The sequence below is a fragment of the Lycorma delicatula genome, chromosome 1 (assembly GCF_047948215.1).
Source record: "Lycorma delicatula isolate Av1 chromosome 1, ASM4794821v1, whole genome shotgun sequence".
Lineage (NCBI taxonomy): Eukaryota > Metazoa > Arthropoda > Insecta > Hemiptera > Fulgoridae > Lycorma > Lycorma delicatula.
Window position 1 is genome coordinate 215,900,942 of NC_134455.1, and position 24,397 is coordinate 215,925,338.

General features: G+C 35.1%; 2 protein-coding genes across 2 annotated transcripts in view; one reads left to right on the plus strand and one right to left on the minus strand.

Moving 5' to 3' along the window:
* LOC142317756 (uncharacterized) overlaps positions 1-24,397 on the minus strand; it is a 461,571-nt gene that overhangs the window by 35,556 nt on the left and 401,618 nt on the right. The gene's annotated exons all lie outside the window — the stretch shown is intronic.
* Positions 6,479-7,213, plus strand: LOC142317757 (protein FAM200C-like). Its single transcript, XM_075354306.1, has one exon. The coding sequence runs from the start codon at positions 6,479-6,481 to the stop codon at positions 7,211-7,213; it is 735 nt and encodes a 244-aa protein (XP_075210421.1).

The following is a 24,397-nucleotide window of genomic DNA, read 5'->3' on the forward strand; positions in this document are numbered from 1 at the left end:
TCACCTTAATTTCGTCGAACTTGTACGCACTCGATATTCGCTTCTTCACTGACTCTCATAATAACTCCTCTCTTAAAACTCTTCGCGTGATACTCGCTTCATCAAAACTGATCAAGGCGGATACATGGAGGGAGGCTGCCTAGAGGATCAGCGACTCCTATTACTCTGTTGCAGCTTGGATGATGGAAGCGGGACTCCAGACGGCGCCAGAGAAAACCGAAATGGTTGTAATTTCCTCTGCTAAACGCAGGCCAACAATGACAATTGAATTGGAGGGTAGAAGAATTGGATCCAAGGCCGCGATAAAATATTTTGAGCATTTGGATCGAAGCTAGACTGAAATGTGGTAGGCAAGCTCTTGAGGCCTCTGAAAATGCGGATCAAATATAATGTATACCAAAAGGAAAGAGGGTAATCTGTTTCATGGTATGGGATTTCGCTCACTTTTTTTATTTCTCTTTTAAGAACTCAGTATATTTTTCTGTTGATTCTTATCAAACCAACAAGAAACAAGTCGTTTTAATCATCAGAATTAATAGAAGATTAAATCACAATTAATCTATAAAAAAACACGTACTGTATTACACTGTAGGCCAACTGTAATTTTCTCTTCTATTACGTAAAAGTTTCTTAAGTCGGTGAGAGTACCCCTCTAGGAATTCCCCGACACGCTGCAGGTTCTATCGTATTTGGTTCAAACACCAGAACGATAAGCAGCCCGTATTTTTCTTAAAGGGTTTTGCCTGGTCATACATCACCCGAAATTGTCAAAACTTTCGATTAGAAGGCTGTGATATTATCGCAATCACCAGCATGTGGATAAATGTCGTTACTCGTTATCCTGGACGATTGGTTTGCTTGGAAATTCTCCCGCCTGCACCCCATTCTGTCGCCTTAAAGCTTAAGACCTAAACTCTGTGCCACAAATGGCTACTGAACCTCGAAACAATTTAGCGACCAGTGTCCTAATAGCTCCTAGAGCTTTCCTAACAGCATGAGCGATCTAAGGGCGATGCCATACACCACCGGAATACGTGTCCCAACCGCTCATTTGTCATATATAACTAAAATGGGTAGGCACACCCCGTCAACTACTAAAAATATATATGACTTCAATAAATAAATTTATATAATTAAGACAGCAATTCGCTGCCACAGCTAGGACGCTGAATGCCAGCAAGTACCTGTACACCATTTTAAAGCGCTTGGAGCTTTAGTTGGCTGGTGGCTAGCCGTAATTCTCGGGTAGCTTCCCACAGCAGCGAGGTAGGATTTTTCCTTTAGATAAACTATTGATGCCGTTTGAACAAAGCAACGACATCAAGGAACATCCACACGGTCCGACAGAACGGCTCTCGCCACACTGACTCGCCGCTTATGAGTGGCCAATTTTCCCCTTGACCTCTAAGTTCCAGGGTGGCCTGAGTTCTGGCCCCCCAAGAGCTGGACAGTCGAATATCATGTGTTTGTTCGACTAGAAGCACAGCTTCCCGCAGAAGCACAGCTCATCAGCTGCCAGGCGGAACCGAAACAAATATTGGTTCAAGTTCGTGTGGTTGGAGAGCACCTGGACACCCGCTGCTATTAAAAATGGAGAGGCATACCATCCTCCAAGTCCTGTATATACCTATACAAGAACCTACCCTTAGTTGTGGCGTGCCATTCTTGCTGCCATACATCCATCATGAGGCTGTAAAGCATCCTCAGCAGGCGGGAGAAGGGCAATTGTTCGAAATTTAGAACCGGTGCAATGCAATCACCGTTCCGCTCCGGTACTAGCCCGGCCAGAAACGGCATCCCAAATGCCTCGGCTTCACTCACTCTTCACAACTTCCAGATGGCTGTCCGAACTTTCACCACTAAATCGATTGGGAGAGCCTTTCCCAATACGGTGGTAGTCTCGTAGGAGGTTGTTTTAAAAACACCAGTGAATACAATTAAGGCTCTGCGCTGGGCACTCCTTAAATTTTCAACAAGTGCTCAATTTCTGTCCAAACTATGCGCCCAAACGGACGCAGCATAAGAGATCATTCTTTCGATAACACCTCGGTACACCATGTACAAATGACGGCCCGACAGCCCGTAATCCTTCCAAGCAATCCTCCTAAGCTTATGCATCACAGAGACGGCGTTCGCCACTACTTGCCTAATGCGGTTGCTAAAGAGCAACTTCTCTTCAAACAAAAAACCTAGGTACTTATGAACTCTACCTCGACTGATTACACAGCCTTTATACTTAATATGGGGGTTACGACTGTACGATAATATGTCTGCCCTCTTGAGAACCATACACTTCGTCTTGGGCACAGATATCTTTAAATTTTACATTTCCATCCAGCCCTCTGCAGTCGACAAAGCCGCTTGCGCTCAGTCTTCTAGCTGTGGTCGTGAATTACCACGAACTAACAGGAGACAGTCATCGGCAAAAGCCTGGGCCGTGACCCCTTCTGGGAATGTCGATCCCAGAAATCGGTCGAATACCAGGTTCCACAGCAAGGGACCGAGAACGGAATTCCCTTGCGGGGTTCCCCTGATGACTGATTTTTACACATCTAGTTGCGCATCCTTAAACAGAGCTGGACTGTTAGACAAATAGTCACGAATCACGGCCTGCAGGGCTACGGGAACGTTGCGGCGTTTAAACTCATAGAGAACAGAACTCCAACACAAGGAAGGAAATACTGCCTCTATATCTATAAAAATTGCCAAAACATATTTACAGTCGGCGCTTTCCACCTCGGCAAGAGTATTTAAGATGCTCGATTTAGAAGTGAGTTTATATCGAGGTTTTCCCAGAGCCGTTCCACAACCAGCCTTTCAAGCAACTTGCCGATTACCGGCAAGAGGCTGATGGGTCGATAACTGCTGACCTCACTCGGATCCTTTCCTGATTTTAAGAGCACCCTCACCAAAGTTACCTTCCAACGAGTCGGAAAGCAACCCCAGCTAAGACACCCCGAGAACAGCCTGCGAAGTTGCTCTCTTATGAGAGGCAGCAGATGATAGAATATATCCGGGTCAAGCTGGTCAATCCCCGGTGCCTTTCTCTGTGCCATTCGAGAAATCACTCGTTCTATATCTAAGGGATAGACAGCCCGAACGCCAAGGAATGGTGTCTCACCCGCCCTGACGCCGATTTCTGCTTCACCCTCCGGAGCATTAGGAAACAGAGTATCCAGGTACGCCTGGTAAGTCGCCACAGATGTTAACGTGTGATCCCGACCACCAAACCCGCATCAAAAACTGGACGGCACGTGCAGTGGCTTTGACTGGTAACATTACAGCGAGCTGCCAGGGTCTGCGTTGCAACTCGCGCATTGAGTCTTGCCGAAATTTTAGTTTGGCTTCCTTGGTAGCATGAACGTATTCATTACGTGCGCCCCGGTAGATCCGCAGACCCTCAGTGTGCACGTCGTCAACGATAATCCTCGTTAGGGAGCGACGTTGGTATCTTCTCCTGGCGACCTAACTCATTCGCGCAGCACGCTCAGATCAGAGGACTACTACTTTTTCCAGGATTTCCACCTGCGTTTAACAGATGGCTCCCCGGAAGCGGAGGTCATGACGGCTCCAAGCACTTGCAGATCAGCGGACTGGCTACTACCCAAGGGTCCGTTCATTGGCCTAGGTCGCCGTAGGACCCTATAACAGCCAGTCTTGATGGCCCAGCCGAGTTGTTCAGCCATAAATTACACCTCCTCTCTGTGTTCCATGCGTCATTTCAGCCCTGTAAGGCATCCATCTCGGGCCACAGCCTGTCCTTATCCAGGCTTATTTGGCTGTGTATGGCCCTGAGGATTTCGGGCTCCTCTACCTTCGTTGGCTTATCTTAGGCCAATATTTGCGGCCTCCGCTCAGCCAACAACTGCGCTTTTAGCTCTCTCTTTTTAAGAACGTCGGCCTCCAGCAGCCGCTTTGCCTGCTGCTCATTTACCACTTCCAGCACAACGCCATTGTCCCTTGTTTTCATGACCCGAGAAATTTAGAAATTTTCTTTCCTCGGGTACAGGACTTTTTCAGGGTTAGCTCCGTCATTGCTGACGAAGCCCGCGGACCAGGTGTGATCGGGACCACTTTGACAGTAGCCCTCTTAATTTTTGCCTGAGCTGGCAGCGGTGGACTAAGCCGCTTAGGCCCAGGGGCGGCAGTTTCCGCGGCAAAGGAGATAGCCTTCTTAACCTTCTCCTTCACCCGTTTAATAGTTTTGTGGAGTTCGCCAAGAGCTTCACCCGTCACCGGCTTGAAACCCCTGACTTCCTCCACCACCTGGTGAACCTAGCCCGAGAGCCTTGACAAAACTGTATCAAGGGCCCGGTTGTTGGCGCCCTGGAAGCTTTCACACTTTAAAGCCAGCCCAGCAACCATCAAACTACACTCACACAGGTAAGAGTCGACTAACTGTCGAACCTACTCTAAAATCCGAGACTTCTTCTTTGAGGAGAATTTAGTCCATGCGGACCACATCTCCTCGATCCTCCCCAAACCATCAGCCCCAAATCCAAACCTCTCTATAGAAGACTTCGCCCCAGAGACCTCCGGCTCAGGGCGACCACCACATCACTGTTCTCCACCACCCTCGACTTCGTTAGGAGGCGCCCTTCGGACTGGTTTCGCACTTCACAGCCTCGCTTTCCCTGCACGGTTCCAACTATTGTTATTACCGCACAGCTCGACGCAGAGGTTTCGGCAGGAATTTTAGTGCAATCCGCCGGTGCACAACGACGGTCCACTACCCTCGTAGGACCTCAGAGTCCTTCTTTGCAGAGTACCGGGATCTCGCCGGAGACCTTCCGATTGACTTTCTCGGCTAGAAGGGGTCACCGGCTACCAGGTCCTTGGCCAAACCGACCATGTCGCCTAAGCAACCTCCTCCATATTGCTCCATAGCAGCTTTATATGAAATAACACCGACTGAAACGCCAGGCACTACGTTTTCAGCCTGAATGAAGCTATCACTCATTTCAAGACCTGGTGAGCGTTCACAATTTCTTTCTCGAGCAAGGCCGTCGGTTCTCACACAAACCGCTCGAGAAGTCAAAAGCTAAAAGCTCCTAAGTCAGAACACCGGCGAGATCGGAGGAATTGCTTCCCGAACCTGCCAGAGGATCTAGAAAAATTTTTTGGCTTCACGAACCTATGAAATGGGGACACGATTTAACAAAGAAAACGTCCTTACTTAGCCGACAGTGGCACTACTGCAACACACTACGCGGCTGTGTAGCCCAAACTCCACAGCAGTGCAGGTTGACTAACAGCCACTGATCGTTATCAGCCCCGACGACGTGAACGTAGGCACTCTGTACTTGTAGAAAGCAAATTATCGCTACCGGTAGCAGTAAATACTAGTTTTACAACACAGGGCCAGAGGCTGAAAGCGATCCTGGACGATAACAAATATGTCATACGCAGCAGCAGATGATGCTTGCAGTCACGACCTTTAAACTGCTATTTGCATGAGATTGACACTGACATCCGCAGAAGAAAATTAAATGCTATATGTTCCGATATCAGATCAGACTTTATAGAATAATTACAAATGCGGTTAATGAAGCCAGTGTAGCGGAGGGGACGGCAACATATGGCACGGGTACCACACTTAGCACGCCAAGCAATTTCTAATGACACGCAGAAGCTCCAAGTTTCACATATTAATAATTTGGTTTTGATTAACACAAAAGTCATAACTATAAAAGAGCCGCATAACGAGTCAGTTCCCAAAGTTTAACAAAGTGTCGTTTCTTTGATTCTTTCTACTTGGTATCAATCGAGCTAAGTTGTTATTGTGAAGAATATATTCGGGATTATGGCGACTCAAAACTTTACCCAAATTCCATAACACATATCACAATTAAAGATCGCCCATCACTCTGTGGACAAAAATAGGTTTCACAAAAATGTTACATTTTGATAGGTTTTTTTCATAAGAATATTAATTGGTGAGTTTTAAAATAAATATATTGGATTTCTAAAACCAATAAGTCGTACTTAAATAATGATTAGTTAGACAAATTTAAATCTTTTTTTTATTATTATTTTAATTCAGTTAAATTTTATATATAGATATCAGCATTGATGTCTGTTGATTTATTTATATTTTCAGAATACCGTTTTTGTTAAATAAGGTTGAAAAGAAAAGGAAACTTGATCATCGTCCATTTCAAGAAAATTGGACAAAAAAAATAAGGATTTGTAGAACAAAGAGATCATGCTGCTTGTGTTTTCTGTAGCGCAAGTGTTGTGTGCCGCACATCTAGGGCACAAAGACACTTTCAAACAAAACACCAACCTAAGTTTAAAAGCTTAGAAGAGAAAAGTAAAACCATCAAAAGAACTATTTCTGGTTTCAAAAAACAAACTGTGGTGTTATGAGCCAAGCAAATGGAACGAAGAACAAAGCTACTGAATGTAGTTATAAAATTAATTCCATGTGTGACTTTAAAAGGTAAACACTTTTATAGATGGTGAACACATCAAAGAAATGTTTTTGAACAGTGCTGAAATTTTGTTTGGTGATTTAGCAGATAAGGAGATTATACTCTCTCGAATTAGAGAAATACCAGTTTCAACTGAGAGGCGCATAACTGACTTGGCTGAAAATGTAATAATTAAACAAACAATTGGATTAAAACATTCCCAAGTATTTAGTGTCGCTCTTGATGAAAGCACTGATTTAAATGATTTGTCACGCCTAACTATAGTTGCAAGGTATTACGAGAATAATCACATTTATGAAGATTTGTGTTGCTTATTGTCCCTTCGTGATACAACCAAAGCAGAAGACAAATTGACTGCATTTATTAGTTATTTTGCTAAACATGACATCGATTTGAGCAAATTATTTTGTGTGACAATTGATGGTGCTGCTGTAATGGTTGGCAAGAAGAAAAGATTTGTAAAGCTTCTTAAAAATCATATTAACCAAAAACTGTTACATTTTCATTGTATTACACACCAGGAGAGCTTATGTGCAAAGACCTCATCTCTGAATTTGGACTCTGTGATGACAACTGTTGTTAAGATAGTCAACTTTCTTGTTTCTCATTCTCACTTGTTGACATTCAAGTCTCTTCTACAAGAAATTGAGTGTGAATATGGAAATCTTCTGTTATACAGAAATGTTCGATGGCTTAGTCAAGGTAAAGTTTTAACTAAATTTATCGGTTGTCTTGAAGCTATTAAGGTGTTTCTTAACAAAAACACAATATTTTCCTGAATTGAAAGATGAAACCGGTTGTTAAAGTTGATATTTTTGACTGACATAAACACACATTTAAATGAGCTGAATTTTAACTTAGAAGGACAGGGTCAAACAGTGCTTTCTGATCTTTCTGCTACTGGAAAACATTTATAATGAAATGACATTTTTTCACGTGGCATCAGCATCAAAGCATTCAAGTACTTCACAGATGTTAAGAATCTTTCAAATCAATTTGAAGTGAACATAAATGAGCTTCAGGAGTACATCGAAGCACTCAAAACAGAATTTGATAAACGAAATCAAGACTTCCACATTCATGGACCGTTATTTTCATACCTCATTAAGCCTGACATACTTGATTTGAAAACTACCCGATTGGAACTTTTTAGTTAGGACGGATATTGATGATTTTGAAATACAACAGGTTGAATTTAGGTTTTCAGAATTATGGATGTTAAAATTTGTTGAACTAAGGAGGTCTCTGGAAGACGAAAACTTAAAAAAGTCTGCTGCTATTCTCAACTGTTGGACAATCTCCCGAAATCTTTCATCTGTTTGAAGAAAATTGCTTTTGCTCTTCTTTCGGCTTTTGATTCAACATATTCCTGTGAGCAAATTTTCTCTCACAAGAAAGCAGTGTTAAGCCCACAACGAAGTTGTCTAACACCTGAACATTTAGAAAATTGTGAAAAACTCAATGTAACAAATAATGTTGCCGATATTGAGCAGCTGACAAAGACCACGCAAGGGCAAGGCTCCCATTAATAATATAAACTTAAAAAACTATTAAAACAGTTTAGTTTTTTTAATGTGTTTTAAATATGATTGTATTATATTAATGTATACAATATATTGTAGAACAGGTATATTGACCTTGACTTGTATATAAATTCGAATGTAATTGGCACACCGAATGATTTTAAATCCTAGTCGGCACACTGTTAGCAAAAGGTTGCCGACCTCTGGTGTAGTGTAACGAACAATCTTTTTTATAACATAATTTTGAGATCGCAAAAATTTCTCGAAATATTTTTACAAAGCAAAAAAAAGTTAATAATTTCTAAAGATGTAACTAATTAAAAATATCATCAGAAACAGTAAATGAAATCCGATAACAAACGGATTTAAGATATCGTTATTTTAAACTAACAAAGAACAACGTGCAAAATAAATATATATAATCAAGCAGGACATTTAAATCAACGGCTAAAGTTTTTGAATGACATCATGACGAAGCGATAAATATTGAAGCATAGAACCGAAGATGACCGCCTACCAACAAAGTATGAAAGTAGCGTAGTTTACTGTTACAATACAATCATTTAACTTTGTTACGCAACGATTTAAATTTGTGATAATCACATTTGTTCTTACAGACATTAGACACACCTAATTCGTTCAAGTAGCATCTGTGCAATCTCTTGTAAAGCCCCATAATAGGTTTACGCTTCATATATACGAATTGTCCTAATAAGTGCGTATTTATCAAAGATGTAAATAAACTTGTCTTTTTATTATGCCTCTTATGTACTGTTTCATTTCACAGTTGTTTTTAAAGACGAGAATGCTTTTAAAGACCAAGATCATTTTCATGTGATTAATGAAGACTTTAATCAAAGTAAAATCAAATCCCGCCTTTCAAAGATACTTACACTTGAGAAGTGTCAAAAACGAAATTGCTAACTACATATAAATCCAGAGAAGTGTGGGCTACAGGGTTGTGATAGGTAGGATTTGATAGATAGCAACACATTACCTGTGAAATACTTATTTTAAAAGTCTCTTTCTACAAACTGGCATTAAAACCCTGATGATTATTGTTTATTGATTTATAATACAAATTTTCTGAGAATTTTTCCCAACAAAAACAAGTAAGTAGTCTTCGATTTCCTGTAAACCACTCTCGAATGAGGGACTTGGATTCAGGATTTATATCTATTAATTACAATTATGGCAGCAGTGCCGGGAAGAAAAGAACAAATGAAGTAAAATTAGGGAGAAAGAGAGATAATGGATTGGCTTCTAATTGTTGAAATTGGTGTCAAGTAATCGATTATTTTCTCTAACGAGTAATTTTTCATTTTCGTTGGCTGCATTTATCAATATTCCTTTAAAATAGTTAAAACCTTTACATATTCCATTTTTATTACTTATTTTTAACAAGTGGTTTCAAGAATACTCCTTTTGTATAAATGCATTATTGTATATTAATGAAATGTACATATAACGATCATGATCTAGAAAAACTCGTGTGATCTAGAAAAATATGAAATAGATAAGCCGCAAGAGGTATCAGATGGTGGATAATATAAAAGAGGAGGGAAAGAACTGAAGGATGAAATGAATAGGAAGGAGAGAGAAGTATGGAAAAAGCCGTATAAAATCTATTTAATGATAACACTACATGATTATTACGGTTCAACCCCTCAATATTTACACGAAGAAGTTTACTACACACCATCCAAAAAAATCGCAAAAATTATACAATAAAGTTAAATAATTATTAAAAAATAATCAGTTTATTTATTGGTTAAAAAAAAGTCGAAAAAAGTGATACTTTTAATTTTCACAATCCACGGTTATAAAAAAGCATAATATTCACAATAATCAAGGGAAGTTCCAAGGTATATAAACGGCACTATGTTCGAAATTTTCTCAAAATTCTCAGAATTATTTAGGTTTTTTTTTTGGTAGTTTGTATTTGATTTTTTATTTATTTTTTTTTTTGCAATTCTTTTGCAATTTTTTTTTTATTATTTATTATATATAATATAAGAAAAATATTTATTCCATAAGAAATGCCGATCCAAAAAATGCCTCCAGATGAAGTTGTCCACCCAAAATATGAAAAGTGGTCTAATAATCAAAAAAGAAGAGAAAATAGACTGTAAACGTGCGTGGATGGACAAAAATGGATAAATATATTAGGAAAATATAACATTAGGAAAATATTTTATACAGTAGGGGAATTCCAATTCCCCGACTGTTTTTCGTTCTATGACATTATATCCAGCTATGAAACGACCTAATCATTTACTTAAAGAACTTAAACAATTACGTCGTGAGTCGGATTTCCGACTTCCGTGCCCAGTAAGTTAAAGCAAAGAAATATCCTTAGTCTGGAGCTTAAAAGGTTGAACATTTGAGCTAAAAGTTTTTTGAGACAAGAAATACCACATCAGAATATTCACTACGTTTTACCAAAGACCTTGACAAAAACTCTTACAAATTAATCCTGTTTATTATTTGTCTAAATTAAATGAAAATATTTTTTCATTTAAAATCAGTATAAAATTATTATCCTTAAACACTTTACTATGTCGCGCACAGAAGCTCATGAAGACACTGTTAGTGCATTTACAAACAGTAGTTACTAAAGTATACTAAGGTATTACACATAAGTAATAAAAAACTACAATTTCGGGAAAGTAGAGTTGAAATTTCGTGCGGTTAAATAGCGTTTTTTAGTTAGTTTGAGATCCTGGTATTTTTATATGATATCTCAATTTTACTTTACAAAATAAGCTGTAAACTTTGAGAAAGTTCATTCGTAAATCAAATTGAACAATCCAAGCAGTAAGAAACACAGATTTATCAGAATGGTGTTTATTTGTTTACTACTGATGTTAAAGTGTAAAAAGTAAAACACGTCGCAGTAAAATTTCCCTTTTAAGTAAATAAACAACAATACAACTGAAAATAACTTGTGGAAAACAAAAACAAAACCTTTTCAGAAGTGCCTGAAAGCTTTTACAATATAACAGACCTGCTTAAAAAACATTTTTAGTATTTAGACTTACTATGTAGTGTAAATTAAAACTATATTAATGCTATTATTATTGCATTAATATATATATATATATGTAAAACAAAATGTTAGGGATGTAGGATGTAGAGGGTATACTGAAATGAAACGACTAGCACTAGATAGGGAATCTTGGAGAGCTGCATCAAACCAGTCAAATGACTGAAGACAAAATATATATATATATACACGAGTATATGCAAAAATATATACACACCGCGTACCATTTGAAAAGTTACCATATTTATTTTGCAACAGCTATCAGTTCCATCGTATTTCGGTTTGCAGACATGCATTTCATTCTCGGGGTTAACTATTTTAAAATTATTTTCGAAGGGATAGAATCACCCTCTCCTCTACACCTACACCAACTCAAAAACTTTAAATGGCAACGACAACATTTAATTACATTAACTGACAACCCAAAAAAAAATAATGAATTTTGGTAACAAGAAAATTAAAATCCGCCCACCCCTTCGCTCGCTAGCTGCCAAAAACCGTTTGGGGTAGTACGTTTTTTAAATTTCAGTCCAACAAAAATAATTATAGAATTACGCGATATAACTTCTTAAACCATTTGAAATAATCATCATCTGTGGATTAAAACTATGAAAATTATTTTTTAAATTATTTAAGAATTAAAATGGCATTGGAGAGGCCATTTAGCAAGAAGAATTGACGGCAGATGAACTAAATTAGCAGTTGAACGGATACCATGAGATGTTAAACGCCCACGAAAAAACCAAAGGCTGGTTGGATTGATGATATTATCAAGTATATTGGACCGAAATAGTAGAAGACCGCAAGACCGTATTAGTTGGAAACATGCTGAAGAGGCCTTCATCCTGCAGTGGATCGATAACGGCTGAAATAGTGATATAAAATGTTATAGTATCAATTTAATATGAGTAAATTAATAACTTTTCAAAAAGATAATATAAGTATAATATTGCGTAACGGTAAAACAATCTATTATTAACGGTTACTCCCACATACCTCAATCTTAATGTTTTGTAGATAAAAAGATTTCTTACATGTAATAGAGTATTACTAATTTAATACTCTTTCAAAATTTGTTTAACGATAGCAAATTAATTTAGTTTACGAAATATCTTATTCTTAGCACGCTTAACTTAGCTGAATAATGTGTTAAGTGTTATCAACAAAACATATATATATATTAAAGTAGATTTGTTTTAAATTATCAGTACTAAAATGAAATAGTTGGTACGCTTCTACACCAAAAAAGTATAAATTAGATTTTATTTATCGTTGTTTATTCACAGTAAGTAGCTTTTTACGCAGGTATTTTAGCAATCGGAAACAAAATTACACGAAAACTATTTAAGGGGTTTAAGGATTAGTCTACATTAATGCGATGCGACCACCATTCGTCCCGTGCATTGTATAAATACATACTTATGCATTAAATCGACGCACAGAGAGTCGTAGAAAGAATACCCGATACTTTCGTGAAAAGTAAACTCCCCTCCCGTTAGCGAACTCGAGCAAAGATAAGACGCTACTGATATCTAGCGGTAAATTCGTTAACTGTGTACTGCACCGACAGGCGGTGACCCAGTTGACAAGCGCATTCCGATAACTAGATTCTAGGATGACGTTGCTGTCTGCGGCCACGAAGTGGAAGATTGAACTAACCGCTTTCAAACTGACGGAGTAAAGTTAGCCGCCGATTCTTTTATTTCTTTAAACAAAATTAATATTATCAATAATTTTTTTAGCTTTAGTTTTTCAATATATATTATTTTTTAAGTCTGTCGTTTTACAACTTGTATCGTTTTATTTCAAATTAAACATCTTTAATACCTGTTTAATTTCTGTACAAAAATTTTAACTATTACTTTTACTTATTTACTCAGGAACGCATAAATATTAAAAATAATATTTGCGTAAAATTTTTTTATGTGCATTTGAACTGTAACTTCGCTACAGTGTGATGACGACTAGAACAAGAAGAAGGTACAGATAGATACAGATTTGTAAAAAATTCTTCAGACTAGTTTTAAAGTGCATTTTATTCTTTAAACGTGCACAATAATAATGAAATTATTGTATTTGATAGTCGTCAAAATAAATTAAGTAATTTTAGTATAATTGTAGAAATAAATAAATAAATTACAACAAAGTTTTTCATCAACAAAATATATTTCTGCGTACGGTTCTGGTATTTCAGCAAATTTTCAGCGTTATGTATAAATGTACTTTTTTCGACTATTATGTATTCAATATTTAAAAAAAAACACCGGTTTTTCCCACATAACACAGCAAAATATTTCTAAAATTTTCACCATTTCATTAATTACAGAGTAAAGAATATCTGGAACCAATTACATAAAACATACGAATTTTAAATTGAAATAATCGGAAAAGTAAAGAGTAAATTTAAAATCTTCAGGCCGCGTCGGTTCGGGAATATTTCTTTTTTATTTTCGGGAATATTACTGTTTCAATAATAAGTATTAAGTGCGCGAATTTACAATATCGACAGACAGTAGTAAATTTTTTTAAAATAAGAAGCGTTATAATGAGTGATGTACAACTTTTTTATCCTAATTCGTTCCAATGAGGTCCCCCTATATGATTCACGTCAAGCTTCATTTTTCTATCAACTCTGTACGACAATATTTATTTTTTTACAAAGATAATAAAATAAAATAACCGAGCAATGAATGAATAATATTTTTGTCTCTTTTAGTGACTTTAAACGACTGAAATGTTTTCTTGATAAATTTCTGAATCAAGGTATTATTACTACATTCAAGTTTAGATTTGAATTAGTGTTAATTTTTTAAGATGGACCGTTTATGCAAGATAATTCTAACGATTAAGCAACGCTCTTTAGAAACATAAGCGGGCGTCCATTACTAGCGAGGATTTTTTTATTGATCGGAGTATTTTGAACTATCTGTCACAGGTGGCTTAGCGGAACTATAAATCTCGCTACAGTGTAACTACAGCTTTGAATCATCGTGGATAACATTTTTTAATATATGCGAATTACTGATTTAATCTTTGAGAGGGTAACTGATTTTGGTCAATTTAATTCGGCCGTAACATATTTTTCGTTCTAGATCCACCTGTTCTTTCTGTCCAAATTTATCGATGTGTTGTACCTTTTAACTTGAGATAAGGGTTTACCAAATACTAAACAGAAATATGTGGAAATTGCTTTTGTAAAGTGAAAGTTACCCCATATGTTTTATCGGTCATTTTATCAGGACTTTAAACTGAAATTTTTTATTGGATTTTATACGATAAATTGTTTCAAGATGTGAGTATTACAGTATCATCAGAAAAACAATTAAATTAAAACCGTTTTGTAAACAAAAGACCTGAGTGTTTTGTCTTATTTCGTAATCTTTTACAGGTAAATGTTTTTTTCACCATCCATCTCTTTCCCCTGTTCTTGATTCTTTTCTCCTGTTGGGTTTTTGCTGATTTCCTATAAATTTTTAAAGATTATGGGGTCCCTTTGAGTTACTGAACTCTTGGTAAGTGTGTGGTTTGATGGGGCGGTTCTCCTTGTAGAAACCCAGGTAAAGATCCTCAGCTACATCTACAAGGAGAACTATTTTAAAGCAGATCATCACAATATCATCCTGACAATACCTGAATCAGAGCTTGGAATGTCAAGAAATTAAACGAGAACATCACGCATAATCAGGAGTAATTAATAACCTCGGATTTACTTTGTAAATATTTCAGCCCCAGGTTTTTCAGCCATTCAGGCAGCTCAATGGAATCGGATTCTCCGGATAAGTTCATAGACTCAAACATGTTTCATATTCACGAAAAACAAGGAGACACAATAGCTTTAGAGTGCCTTATGTTTTTTCCACGGATTCAAAAAGCGTTTAGTAAAAATATCAGAAAGGAAGGAATTATGAAAACGTATACACAACGGAACAGAGCGATCTACCACGAAGGGTACCGCGAAACAAAAAAAAAACAACCCTATCCAAGGGGGGTAGTCTATGAAATTTTTTACAGATTTCAATGTAATATTCGAAGATGTAATTAAATTTCAAGTTTTGACGACGTTAATCTTAATATATCTGGAAAACATTTTACTCATTCTTAATTTGATTTTAAATTTCAGAATTTTAAGAACAAGTAGTTTAAAATTAACGGTTCAAAATAAAAAAGTTTCTTTGGGGCTGCATAGATGTACTTTTTTATATCTTATATTAGATGTAATTTATTTTACAGTTACTAAAAATCAAGGTTTAACCTTACATTAGATATTTCCAAAGAAATTATCAAAACTTAAATTAAATAAATAAGGTTATTTATTTAATGCTGTATCTTAAAAATTAAATACATCCAATTACATTATATGTAAATTTAATACTTACTCAACGAGAAAGTGAAAGCAAGTATGAAACGTTTGTTACCTCTGTTTTAAACCTGTTTAGCCGTTGTAAATGCTAGAAAATGAAGAGGAACAGCAAAATCCTGTAGCTGGTTTACCGAAATTTTTTAACAAAATCGAAGGAATTTAAAGTCAACACTTTACAAAAGAAATAAAAATAATACATGTTTTTAATTTATTGACGTAAAAATAATTATTAGAAATGAACAAGCAAATATTACTGTTTAACCTAAGTGTGATAATAAAAGTTAAAATAAATATTTTCAAAATTGCTTTAAAAAAATAAAAAGGCCCAAATTTAGCATCGGTTATTTGTTCAGAATACAAATAACAAGAGAGTTGTAAGAGACACACTATTAGCTTCTAGAACCTCTAAATGCTATTTTTAAGTTTTCCCTATTGTTAAGTAGATATATTTGCTTGTTTTTGTTTGTATTTAAAAGTTTATAATATTGTCACATCTGTATTAAGAAAACAAAATTGTAGTTTTTTTTTAAAGTAATGTAATAGAATTAAATATACTCGTACCTGCATTATCCATGCATTATAGAAATTCTTGTGCGTATGCTCAGATTGGTAAAGATGTTTCACCCCTCAGGCCGCTTGTAAAGTGGAAGAGACTACAAGCGACTACAAGATCACGCGAATACGTTCGTAATAGCACGCCGATCCCAAAAAAAAGAGCGCACCGGAATCTACGTCCGTTGCAAGCGACCTTGAGTGGCTGACTAAGTGCGACATCTGGCTACAATAGGCAACAAGTTACATATCCCCTCGGATCTCCCAAGGTCATCCCAAGTAATGATTTTCAAATTGCTCTGTAAGGTTCGAAACGCAATTCATAATTCCGTTCACAAACAAAACCAATATATAACCGACATTAATCAAACAAATACCCGCCCGATAATAAGAGACCCAGCATCGAAGGGCTGTTGTCCAGATTCTGCGATGAATAGGGGGATATGTATCCCTCGCTATCCTTGCGTTCCATTTCGTCCCTTCGGACTGAGACTTTCCTGCCGTATTCGGTAGTACATTACGGATTATTGAACCTGTTTTTGAATTAGATTAAAAGTGTTTTTCTATGTTAAACTCCTTTTTAATTTAATTTTTTTTTTGTTCATTCATGTTGTAAATAATAATTAATATATTCAAATTTGTACTTCATACTTTTTATGAATAATATATCTTTATAAAATAATAGATATTTCTAATCTTAGAGTTACAGATAAGCGTTCTGCAGATGTAAAACGCTGAAATCAGAAATTTTTGTTATTGATGGTTCTATATCATTCAAAATGCGAAACGTCTTTGGCTGCATCCTATAATAATAATAATCAAAGAACTTCTGGGGTATTTCTCCAAATCGTTGTGCAGATGATGGAATTCGCTCAACGAGTCAGTTCCTTTTAGCTAGGATTGGTTTTACCCAACAATGATGTCTTCTTTTACCAGTTTGACTCCATCCCTCGTCAAGTAGGGACATTAAAATGTAATATTCGCAGTATCCATTTCACAGAATCTTATAAGTTTATCAATAACTTTTTAACGACTTAAAAACTACAACCTAAAAAAAATTATAGACACCCATACTATAGAAGCTTGTACAAACGCTAACTGACAGTCGCGCGAACTAGTCTAAAAGGGACGACCCCAGCCTTTCATAGTCGTACGAATCAAAATCGTCTGTAGTCGCACGTAATCTCTTCCAGTGGACTAGCAGCCTCAGAATTGTGAAACTTCAAGTAGTGGACGGAGTTACTCTCTAACTGTAAAAATACAGTTAGAATAACTGTATCCGATTATTAACTGTATCCGATTATTGTGACTTACGTTCCAGAAATTAATTTTTCTTTAAAAAATCAGTCTGTAATAATAAAAATTCCACTTGGTTCTGTATGACCTTAATCGAGACCTGTGTTTTAAAACAAATAATACTCGAGTAGTGAGCATTTGAAAGTAAAAAAGCAAAAATGTATAAATCGCTTAATTACTTTTTTATCCTTAGAAAAATTTGTCATCAATTTTTACAAACATGTCTTTGAAATTCATGCTTGTTTTTATTTATTCTCTCTTTCATGGTCTTCTACTTGATAGCCGTTTAATTTTTTTTTTTTTTAATTTAATGTATAAAGATAATTTTCTATCTATACCAAAAAAATAATATTATTGATCATGTTATTAGTTATATAACAACTATTATATTTTTGTATATCACATATCTAATTTTTATAAACACAAGAATAAACTAAGAATAAACGTGTTGAAATCATACTCTATTTTAACGTCATCACAGGCATGATATTAAGTCCTTCTCGTAGCCAAATATACTATGACAATGAATAATCTGAATCACATTGACTGAAGTAATCCTTAAGCATACTTAAAACTTTTTCGCGGCATTTAACAAAAATTAATAAATACCAAAGCGCCCCAAATTCTGTAACACAAAATTCAACTTATTAAAAACATGATGTAATGGTTTTGTTTAGGATAGTTTATAAACATTATAAAGTAATATTTGTAAAATCAAATCTGTAATAACATGGTAATGAATATTTAAATAACTGACAATTAATTGTTTCGTGGGTTGAGCCTAAGGTGCGGCGTATTATATGATAAACTAACTGTAATTTTTTAAAACCAAATTTGTCATCCGTTTTATTTGCAAATAATAAAAGATAAATAAATTTAATCTAATTTTAATTATCTTTCTTTATAAATAATGTTTAAATTTATCTTGTTATTGTTATATTATTCCTTAGATTGTTGTCTATTTGATATAATAGATATTGTTAAATGTTTATATATAATTCTAATATACGTCAAGTTGTAAATACGCCTGACTACTTTTTAAATAGTACAGTGTACTGTATTTTTTTTTTTTTTTTTTTTTGTTATGATGTATATCTATAACCAGGATAAATTTTGGTTAAAGAGTTTATTGTCACAATATACATAGAATTAATGTCGCAGATACTTTCTGAAAAAATTAAAATAAAGTACAAAACCGAATTGTCAAGTGTAATTGATTATGGAAGGTGTCATTGCCAATAATAATCTTACTGTTCGTAAGCGTTGATTTCAGGAATACTAAACATCACTCACAGATGACCGTAGGGGAAGAACTTCTTGAATTTTGTTTTATTTTTCGTATTTTTTATTTCTTTTTGTAGGTAATATATTCCCGGAAAAAGATACGTTTAATGAAAAGAGAATAAAAATTAAGTATTTAATAATGCACTGCTTAAAGAATTAAAGATCAAGTAAAAAGTAGAATAAATTATCTAACGAGTAGTTCCTTAAAGACTGTAAGTAGTACTGGTCATCAGGTGTAGGTCGAGTCAAGAATGAAAGGATACCATGTGCCTGGCAGTGGTGGCTTACAGACGATCTCACTCATCCCCTCCCATGGTTCACGAACATTCCTGTCTATTCAAAACAGCAGCCGCCATATTGAAACGAACATTTTATGAAATGCACTACCTTTTACAGCCAGATAGTCCGAGATATTAAGACAAAGAAAACTGATAATGAAACATATCTCACCTAAGAATTTATTTAGGTTTTGCTTCCTTATCAAATTATGATAAGAAGCTAATGATTCGAGAGCGTAATACATAATTATAATTTTTTATAGAAACAGAAACAGATTTTCCACAACACGTGAGAAAGGTTTTAAAGGCTTGGAGAATTTGATGGTTTTGCTGCCTATTTACACATAAACGGTTCTTTCTCCATCTTTCTCTCTACACGCACGCATACGCACAAACACACACAATCACATATACAAACATATTATTATATCACTGCAATTGTGCACCCGCTTGTATTCATATTTTTATTACGTTTGGAATGGATACTCTTACATAGTGTGGAAAGCAAAACGTTGCTTTCCTGCTTCTAACTTTCGATAGCTAAAAACTGGCTAATGCACATTTTAAATTACAACTCGAAATGATCACTGGTCTGTAATGACACTTAGAAATTATTTTCTTCTTCAAAATTAAATTATTCGGTTAATTAAAAGATTAAACTCATCACCTTAACCACCGACAACAAATATTAAATTACAAGAGTGCTAAGCATTTTTATAGAGCCTATTATAATGATAATATTATCGTAAAATAATAAAATTCAATGTAAAATTATACTATCATTAACGTAAATAAATAACATCAACGGTACTAAAAATAACATCGGAGAAAGTTGGCTTTAAATATAAAATTATGTAACTGAATACAAGGAGGCTGCTTGCTACATTAAAATAAATGCCGAGCAGAGCTGTTAACGACCTTGGAGTGTGCAGTACGACCGTTTTCACAATAGAAATGTCCACGCTCTGTTGAAAGACAATAGACCGGCACGCCGCCTTGTAAACAGCAAATTAAATTGGATCACAGCCAGACTGCTATAGCTGAGTTTTGCTGTGTACGTTGTTAAACTGAATCTGTATTCTTATTAAATAAACCACACGCGTCGATTCCTCTATGCAGGTATCTGTAGGCAAACAGCACGAAGTCCAGCCTGTAATACAGGTCGTAATAGTTTCTCTCATAACTGTTTACAGGACCCGTAAATATGGATGAATGAACGGAGAAATCAATTTCATTTATTATTCTATTTGTTTCCGTACATATAGATAAACCTTACGTGATTAGTGATCACCGATGGCGAAATACAGGTAAATCTGCAAATATTTTACGGTAAATACTCTATTAGATTTGTTCAATGCCCGAAACTCGTAAAGGAAGAGTGTTACTTAAAAATGCAGCCTTTTTCCCCCTGTTTAGCCTCCGGTAATTACGTTTCTGATAATACTTCAGAGGATAAATGAGGATGATATGTATGAGGGTAAATGAAGTGTAGTCTTGTACAGTCCCAGTTCGACCATTCCTGAGAAGTGTGGTTAATTGAAACCCAACCACCAAAGAAAACCGGTATCCATGATCTAGTATTCAAATCCGTGTAAAAATAACTACTTTACTAGGACTTGAACGCTGGAACTCTCGACTTTCAAATCAGCTGATTTTTGAAAACGCGTTCACCACTAGACCAACCCGGTGGGCCTGTATAAATACAATTTAACCCTACATATTTCAAAGCACGAAAATAAACTTCAGGTTCGCGCTATCTAAATCTTTTTTAAAATAAATTTAGCCATTACACCTGAATTTATTTTATCTTATTTTATTTTAATAGGAAAATGAGGTCGTTTAATAAAAACCACCTCGCAATAAAATATGTCACCATAACTCTCTGTTAATTTTATAGCAAACTGTAGTTATTAAATTTGTTGAAAAATCGAGAAACTGAATCTCACAACTTCAACTACTCTCGGTATCAATACACGTATGTCTTGACCTAAATTTTTCTCATAAATATATCCACCTCGGAGTGAAATTTACTTTAAGTATTTCCTGTATTTAAGAAGTAATTTTAAAAAATCACAAAGAAAATAAAAAATTATAAAGTTTGCCAAACCTGTCGTCTAAAAATACTAGAGAATCTAGAAAATACTTTTAAGATCCAAGATTCGGTGAAGAGAAAATCTTGATATTACCTCTCTGTGGTGGCCCTCCTCAGCGGGCGGAGGAGTGGTGGTAGGTAAAGGGCACTCTAATGCCCTAGGGGTGGGAAATTGCCCCCAAAAGCAGAGTAACTGAGAAATCAACAGTATTAGAATACAGAAGGCACTGTATTAAAGATCCTAGTGGTAATTCTTTGTATTACACTATGATGATAGCTTCTTCTGTTAAATGTTACAGTGTTAAAATAACCTCTCATTCAGATCTCCAGGAGAAGCAACAAAATAAGTTAAAGGACAGATTGCATACAGAAACTTAGAAGACTTTGCTACAGAGTGGAAATTTAGAAAATCTCAAAAGGAAAATGAAGATAAATAAAATGGATATATTAGGATTGAGTGAAGTAAAGTGGGAAGGGCAGGGGAAATTAAGAGAGGAGAAGTTACTATATTCTAGTCTGGAAGAAAGAAACAGAAGATTGAATAGCAATAATTATGATAAATTGAGTAGCAAAACAGGTGTAGAAGTATATTATGTAAATAATGGATTAATATCATTAAGGAAATGGATGTTACTAAAAGATTTAGTTATAGTACAATATATCTGCTGACATTGAATTATGAAGAAGAAGAAGACATTGAAGAGATGGATTGAAGGTGTAATAAATTAGAAAAAGACTGCTGTAAGATACTGATGGGAGACTGGAACCCTGTGGTCAAAGAAGATGAAGAAGGAAGTGTGGTAGGAAAATTTGTCTTAGTGGAAAAGAACGGAAGGGGGAACAGATTAGTAGAATTTTGCCAACAGAAAAGATTATTTCAACCAAACCTTGGTTCGAAAACCATGAAAGGAGAAGATACATGTGGTTATACCCCGAGGATAAAGCACACAGTTAGACAGACTATATCTTAGTAGATGAAAGGTATAGGAATGCTATTAAGAAAGCAGGAATTACCAGGTGCAGATATCAACAGAGATCTTGTGCTATATCTTGTGCTATCATAAGATAGAAATGAAAATAGATTTAAAGAAAGTAGGGAAACCAAAGGTAGTGAAGAAATGGAACTCAAAAAAGTTGAATTAATTAGATGAAGTAACAATGCGTGAAAACTATCCAAGACAACTAAAGAAAGAAAAATGTGAAAATGTGAATGTGAAAAACAGTAAGGAGACCTGGATGAAAATAAAAATGTCATATTAAAAACAGCAGAGAAAGAAGTAGGCTATTATAAAGGAAATAGAACCAAGAAACCATGGGTAACAATAGGAATGCTACAGAAAATGGAATAAAGAAGGCGGTATAAAATTAAGTTAGGAAAAAATGAAAGAGCGATATATCACAAATTAAAAACTAAGATAAGGGGAACATACAAAAAGCTAAGGAAAGGTGGTTGAAGGAAGACTGCAATGATTTGATGATCTATAAAAGAAAAGGTAGTATGATATGATGTATAGGAAGGTGAAGAGCATTGCACGGGTTAAATGTAAAGGTAAGGTGTTACACAGGAATGTAAAGGGAGCAGTACATGGGTAAAATGAGAAAAATTGAGTAAAGGATTCTAAAATGCTACATGAGGAGAAAGAAATAAGAGAAAAATAAAAGAAAGTCTTGGAGAACTTGTATATGACAAAAGAGAAACCTAAAAACTAAACATAAAAAAGGAATGGAAAATAAATGGAGAGAAAAAACGACTATCGATATCAAAATGTAAAATCAGAAAGTAATTAAACAATCCACTAGAACTTCCTGTATATGAACTTCCCATAGCATTTTATAAATGCTTAAAGGAAGATTGGAAGAAATACTTCAATGTGTGGTAAGATATACAGTCTAGACAAGTGATGGAAGAATAAAAAAAGTAAAAATGACAGATATTTGGGTACTGTGGTGACAGAGGACTGGAAGAGTGCAATGGAAATAAAAGGAAGGGTAGCAATGGCAGGAAGTTTACAGTAAGAACAGGAAATCAACATGTAGTAAAAGTCTGTTCTTAGATTTGAGGAAGAGGTTGGCCAAATGCTATTTATGGAGTATCTTGTACGGTAATGAATTTTTCACTCTCATACAAGTGATCCACTTAGAAAGTGCGTCATAAAAAACATTTTACATACTTCCGAAAGGATTTCTTTAGAAGCATGGTCTATGTGAAATACAATTTTTCCCCAAATATGCTCCTTAATCTTCAAATAAAACCTTACAAGTTCACCCGTATGTAAGAAAAACACTGCGGTGTTTCTTGGTGCGGAGAAGTCGAGTCCTTGACGACCGATTCCTTGGATGTATGTGGATGTTTTACATCATGATGATGATTTGGTAATGTATTTAATACACGTCATCATACACCGAACGATGACATAAATATAACAAATTGCAGATAAACTCACTTCATGAGTAACGAACTGACTGTCTACGGAATGTTCCAATGTCCTAATTTTAATCACTGTAAATTAATTAAGAAATTTACGATGCTTATTATTTGATTACAAGAATAAAGTTGATAAAAATAGATACAATTTTACATAATTTATGTTTTATTTTTGAATTAAATTGCCTAACGTATGTTTCAAATTAGCAAAAACAAATTTCACGTCCATAGCATTTTTCAATTTATAAAAATAAATTTTCAGAATCATGGTTGAAAAATAGGCTACGTTATATAATTTTTAAATTAATTTCTATCACATAAATCGTGTTTTAATAATACACGGTTTATTTCCGTATTCAGCTCATTAAACACATTTTTTTATGGATTATGAAACACAATGTATCCGAGAAGAAATGACATTTCAATGTACTTCTTATATGTATATAGCAACTTATTTGGTGAGATTTATTAATGGGTATTTACTTTTACATATTTGGCAGTAAATTTAATGAAAAATTATTTTTTTAGGTTATCTAATACCGAGATTCCAGATGAAAAAAGTAAAATCATGTTACATAACATCATTTATTTTCATTTCTAAAACCTAAATAATTAATAACTGTTTTAAAAAAATATAATTTTATATACACCTATACTATCACTAACAATTAACTCAATTCTGTTGGTTAATAAAGGTTTCTGATAATTCGTAAGAAATTTAAATTTCTATAAACAATCACTATTGTAATTTTATAAATTCAGGGTTATTTCCAGAATCATTTAGAGCTCTGCTACTCTACGCAGATGGAACTTTTTTCATACAAGTGTATCGGTGCATTTTTCCGAATCGTTTTATGTATTATTTTTTGAAATGCTAGTGTATAATTTGTCTTCCAAGCATTTCAACTATCCAGTCCCTAATCATTGCATATGTTGTTCGCTTAACCTCGCGCCGCGTACAAGTATGTACTTTCACATTTTAGCACTTCAGCGGTGTAGAAAAACACCAGAGTGGTTACAGAAAAACTTATTTTCAATTAATTAAACGGTTAAACGTATGTTTCAATGATGAAAACTAACCTCAATTAACTAACTTTTTTTTCACGT

Bases quoted from the DNA above. Each gene is read 5' to 3' on its own strand.
- LOC142317757 (XM_075354306.1), top strand. From the start codon at position 6,479: ATGTTTTTGAACAGTGCTGAAATTTTGTTTGGTGATTTAGCAGATAAG.